A 5,796-nucleotide genomic window follows, 5' to 3' on the forward strand; every position below is an offset into this window, starting at 1 on the left:
TTTTTTTTTTTTTTTTTTTTTTTTTCTTCAAGAATCAGAAAAATTTTAGGAAATAGAATTGAGATAAAAATATGGGTGAGTATGTTCAGATGTTCGATGTCAAGTAATGTGAAGAATTGCGGAGAAATCAATAGTTCCTGGGGTGAATTTAAAATTAAGAAAAAATTCTCAATTGAGTCGTTTCCCTTCGTTTCGTTGAATAAAAGTGGGCTTATCTCAGCGACGAGTGGGTCTAGAGCAAAATGTTAGAGGACATTTTTTTTTGGAAATTGAATTCTCCAGAAAAAAGATATTATGAAATTTCCCCGTAAGCCCACTCCTTCCTCAGATATGCCTATTTTTTTGAAAATCGTCTGGTGAATTAATTCCTTGAGACAGTATTTTCCGTTGAAATTCTCCCTCTCAAACGATTTCAGAATGGAAAGACAATATTTCCAATGACAATAGTTACTCAAAGATGCACTTCCCCTTCATTACCGACTGGTAAGACCCTCCATTGTTAATTCCCCGTTGGGAATTGAACTTTCCATCTTCCCTCAGCAAATTTTTCCTCCTTTTTTCTTTTTCCACTCTTCACAATTAATTCGATGCCCTTTTGAATGTCTCTCCGGTGAATTACCATGAGCATTCGTGAATACTCTCGAGGGGGTGGGCTCTCACTAATGAGAAATTCCAAGTCTTCTTATATTTATCCGTGAATGCCATTCATCTATCGATCCACCGATAATGATTGCTTCTTGGCAATCCCATATGTCATGGCTTGCCTCATATCAAACCGTACTCCTGCCTCATCGCATTCTACGGGTTATGGACGACATAGTTTCGACCCAATTTAACTGGGTAATCGTCCACATAATGGGACACGAGCCAATTACAGCTCAATTTCATTTTTTTTATTAATTAATAAGAGGTTTTTTAGAATTACGTAAAAACCTTTGTTACATTTCTACCGATATCTCTAGAAGTAATTGACGGATTTTTCTGAGTCAAAATTCATTCGAAAGCTGACAAAATTTGCAATTTTTTCATTCTATTGAAATTTTTTTCATTATGACCCTTTTGCAGGAAATGAGCGACAAAACAAACTGTTGAATTTTTGAATTTACAAATGTTTGAAAACCATTTCCACATTTTTGGCGATATCTCGAGAAGTTATGGGGGAATTTTCATGAGTCAAAATTCATCGAAAAGCGCATGAAATTTCCGATGTTACAGTGTATGAAAAATCCCCCTCGACCAATGATTTTATCAACAATAGAATAATGAAATAATGAATACGTGAATTAATAATGTTTTTTTATTGAATTTTCAGTTTGTGTCCAGTGGCCAGAGGGTAGGTGCATCCACGACGTACCAGAGGAGGCTCTCCTCACTCTGTACACCGAAATACGTGAAAATTGCCAGGGATTCTCCTGAAGTGCAAGTGCCAAATCGACTATTGAGACACGCAAGACTATTATTTTACCAAAATTTTTTTTTCCACTTTCGTTTCATATACTTTATTCATACGAATTCTTTTGACTGAGGATGCATCGAACTCCAAGTTCACCGGTCGGAATGAACCAAAGCGTAAAAGAAAAAAAAACGATAGGAAAAATTCTAAAAATCCGCGAAATTTCGAGTCATTCTCAATTTTTAGTGACGATTACCTAGAGTTCTATAATTCAGGGACCCAGATCCGCCACACCACGACCAAGCCATTAATACGTCAGAGACAAATCTATTTTTTGATTAATATTAATGATTTTTTTATGAAGAGATGATTACCAGAAACCGAATGCGAAAGCCTTTTCAACTTTTTACAATTTCACAATTTTCAATCTTCGATATGTAGAGATCCAACGATGCGATTTCAGCGAATTTAATTTCATTCTAAAGGTTATAAAAAAACCTCCAAAATGAAGGAAAAATTTTGGAAATTCACTCAGCCGATCTCCAGATATTCCCGATTGAAGACGATGCGTTTTGACCGAATCTTCAAATCGACTTTTGATCGGTTTTTGCGAAATATCTTGTTACTCAACTGAGATAGCGAGATTTTCACCAGAAGCATTTTTGTAGGTCTTGAAATCCTCTACAAAAATGTTCCTGATAAAAATTCCGGTATCTCCCATAGATTCAAAGATATTCGTAAAAAACCGCTTGGAAGAGAAAATGGAGACGAAATAAATTGAAACATTTCTGGAAATTTTTCCATTCGGTTTCTGATATTTGATGATCACATGTATGTGAATGCGTGTATCGGTCAAACACTGACCCTGGTGAGGTCATCGGCGCGATACTAATAATGCCACAACGATCCTCCCTGCAGCCAAGGTGGGTCAACTTTATTTAATTCCTAAATTCATGAAAAAAAATGATATATTCTGTCCTCCCGAAATTTCTCAAAAAAAAAAAAATTTCTTAAATATTTCCGATGACCTGAGACAGGTCAGTGCTAGGCCGAATACTCCCTAGACCTAGCCAAAAGCAATCGTGATGACGCGGACGTCATTTTTTCATTTATTTCCATCCCAAAAACCACCTTTACCTCGGAAAAATAACGAGATAGACGGGAAAATGGCCAAAGCGCCGTCAACGATTACTCTCCACATTTTACTGGCGAAAGAAAAAAAAAATAGAAAAAAAAACTATTAAAGGGTTTTAGTGCTGCCGTCGCAAACAGGCGTTCACCGTTAACTCTGGTAGTTTTTAAATTTAAACACGTACTTTATCGACTTTAACGACAAATAACATTCCAAACGGAGAGCTATTCTTCACTGCATATTCCGTGAATTGTTGGAAATATTGGGAAAGTTTGCCAATAATGATCGTGATAAATTCAACTTTCCCACATTTTCCGTAGATTCACATGGCATTTTTGGGAGATTAAAACATCTCGTGATGATGACAAGACTCAGCAACGAAAACAGGGTATATTTATAGTGATAAAACTAGTGATAAGTGATTAGAATAGGCTGGGATGCTTTACACTCCCATAGGATTAATCAGTAGAGTATGAAATTAAGGTACTTCCTCAGAAATTTTTACTCTGCACCACCCCCAGGGCTATTTTACTCGGTCCAAACCTTGACCTTAACTTTGTACCGAACGAAATAATTTTTTTCGTTTGAAGGAAATTTTTATTCATGACTCGGGTCTAATCTACCGGCAGCGATTTTCCTCTCCCAAATTATTTCAAGTAATTTATCAATGAATTGAAATTGTCGTCGTAAATTTGACGGCAATGCATTTTCGTCAGACGAAGTTGGTGTCGCTGTCCTCCGATATGATCCTATATTATAGTACAGTGCCGGTGTTGTAGAACCTACAGTCGAGCTAATGCCACGGCCCCACGCGTCGCTCTAACCTCTCGCCGTTGCCACGATGAACCACTATTTTCCGATAACCGAACGATAATTCGTGATCCTCCCATACATTTTTAATTATCACTCGGGATTAACGCTGTAAAAAATAATAAAATTGCGGAGATAAATCCTTGAAGCACATGCGATGCTACACACCAGGCATTCGGATTTTTGTCGCATTGTCGATGCTCATTATTTGTCAGTTGAAAACCGAGTCCCATAAGACTGTACAAACGAAATATTTTTCACCTGTTAAAAGAACATAACCCTAACATTCCAACCGCTGAGGAAGTGCCTTGCACAATCAAACGAATCGGAAAATGCGATTTTTCACTGAAAGAAGAAGACTAAAAGGGTATCATAATAGACGCATAACTGAAAGAGATAAAAAAATATCGGAATTTTTAAAGTGGAAAATACACCGGGGGCTTTCATTTCTACTGTAAACATCAAAAGCCTCCATTCATAAAAAGAAGAATCTAATAAATGAATATAAAAAAAAATACACAGTGGCCGTAAAATATCGAACGCGATAACGAATAAGAGTGAAAGAGAAGTGATAACAGAGACACAATAAGAGGAAATAATATTAAAAAGTGATTTTACCAATGGATATTAAAAAAAAAAAATTCAAGTACCAAATCTTTAATTAATCTAATTAACTATCTTTATACAATGAATTTTTATACAAGAAAAATAAAGAGGTCCTGCATTTTAAATGAACAACTGGCATGGATCATTTAAAAATCAAAATTACAAGAATGAGAGATAATAGTAGACAATTTGATAACTAAAACGATAGTTAAAATTACTAAAAGCAATAGCATGCAATTGCATCGTCAAATCAGTGTTCGTGTGTTGACACCTGAGGACTCTGCTGAATGCATCTCCACTTTATATATTTTTTATTTTTATTTATTATCATTTTTTACAATCGATTTTCATTGATCTTGACAATTTTTTTTTAAATATATTTTTCTCAAATTCAAATCTCGCGACATTCCTTGTACCGTGAAAAATCTACCGAGTATCTACTAGACATTAAAAACAATATACTACATAAAAAAGAAGATAATAAGTTTATCGGCGAATGGGGCTGCCCAATGCCACAGCTATTCTAAATCTGCCGGTAGATTTTATCTGCCAGATTGGCCGATTTGGTCTGCCCGATGGGCAGATTTCATTTACTAGAACGGGAGATTTGATCTATCAGGTCAATATATTTCGATCGGTAGATTTCATCTACCAATGTCGGTAGACTTAATCTTCCAGAGTGGTAGATTTGATCTGTCACGCCCATATATTTAATCTACTAGTAGATTTGATCTATCATTGTCGATAGATTTCATCTATCAGTTTCGGTAGACTTAATCTTCCACAGTGTTAGATTTGATCTATCAGGCTGATATATTTAATCTACTAGTAGATTTGACCTATCATTGTCGGTAGATTTAATCTCCCAATGACGGTAGATTTAATCTACCAATACTGGAATTTAGGGTAGCCATGCTCGCCGGTAGATTTCCTCTTCATTTTCCTGTAGTAAATTAGTTTTTTGTCATATTTTACATTTGATAGAATTCTCTTTCCGATAAAAACGGATTAAAAAATCAATTTTTTACTACAACTCCACCTTTTAACAATGAATCTCCGTATTTTCATCCAACTTCAAACATTCCGTTGGAAAATGTAATCCTGTCAACTCTATTCAAACATACCAAAGGCCTTTCAATACTTTGTTAAGATCAATGAAAAACCGAGAGGGAAACAATTTCTTGAGCCTTTCGCCCACTGTGTCTTACCTCCAGTTGCACAGATCTATCACTTCCTTTATTCTCCATCTATTTCTCATGGGATACGTCAACGACCCAACTTGCAAAAAGCTAAAAAACATCGTAAAGGGGGAGCAAAAAAAAAATAAAATTGAGATGAAAAAGAGAAGAAAATGTAGTTTTTCCTGCGGCAGTATAAGAGACACGTAGAACTGCAGTGACTTTACTGTACCCTCGAGAAAAGGCAAAAAGGGATTGAGTGGGGGCNTTTTTTGGGGGGGGGGGGGGGGGGGGGGGGGGTTAGAGGGGCTGGAAGTGCACGAGACGAATGGAAGGAGAGGATAAAAAAAAGAAAGAGAGAAGGAAAACTAAAGAGGGACACGAAATTGAAACGAAAGACTCAGTGGATGCCACGTGAAAGTGGGTACGGTGTCAAGAAAAAAAGGGGGGAAGGAAGCGCTTCTGGTGGATGGAAAACGAGTAGAAACGACACGGGGGCTTTTGCCAAACCCCCGGGAGCATCACTTGCAAAAGGGATTGCGTTATTTCTCAGTGTTATCCAGCACATATGAGGCTCAAGGCTTTATTTATATCATTCATTTTGAGTATTTCAATTTTTTTTAGTTCAATGTTTTCTCTGGAAGAGTGGGGGGGGGGGGGAGGTGCGTGTCGTTTTT

The 5,796-nt window shown here is 36.7% G+C and overlaps 1 protein-coding gene across 3 annotated transcripts in view; it reads left to right on the forward strand.

Moving 5' to 3' along the window:
- The window catches only part of LOC107037412 (RNA binding protein fox-1 homolog 2), an 84,412-nt gene that overhangs the window by 61,841 nt on the left and 16,775 nt on the right, over positions 1-5,796 (forward strand). For all 3 annotated transcript variants that reach the window (XM_015255958.1, XM_015255959.1, XM_015255960.1), the window contains one exon: positions 1,313-1,333. In XM_015255958.1, the coding sequence (XP_015111444.1) occupies positions 1,313-1,333 (21 nt within the window). The remainder of the gene's footprint in view (positions 1-1,312; positions 1,334-5,796) is intronic.

Source organism: Diachasma alloeum, unplaced genomic scaffold, assembly GCF_001412515.2.
Source record: "Diachasma alloeum isolate Michigan unplaced genomic scaffold, Dall2.0 Dall_scaffold_00219, whole genome shotgun sequence".
In the NCBI taxonomy this organism is placed as follows: Eukaryota; Metazoa; Arthropoda; class Insecta; order Hymenoptera; family Braconidae; genus Diachasma; species Diachasma alloeum.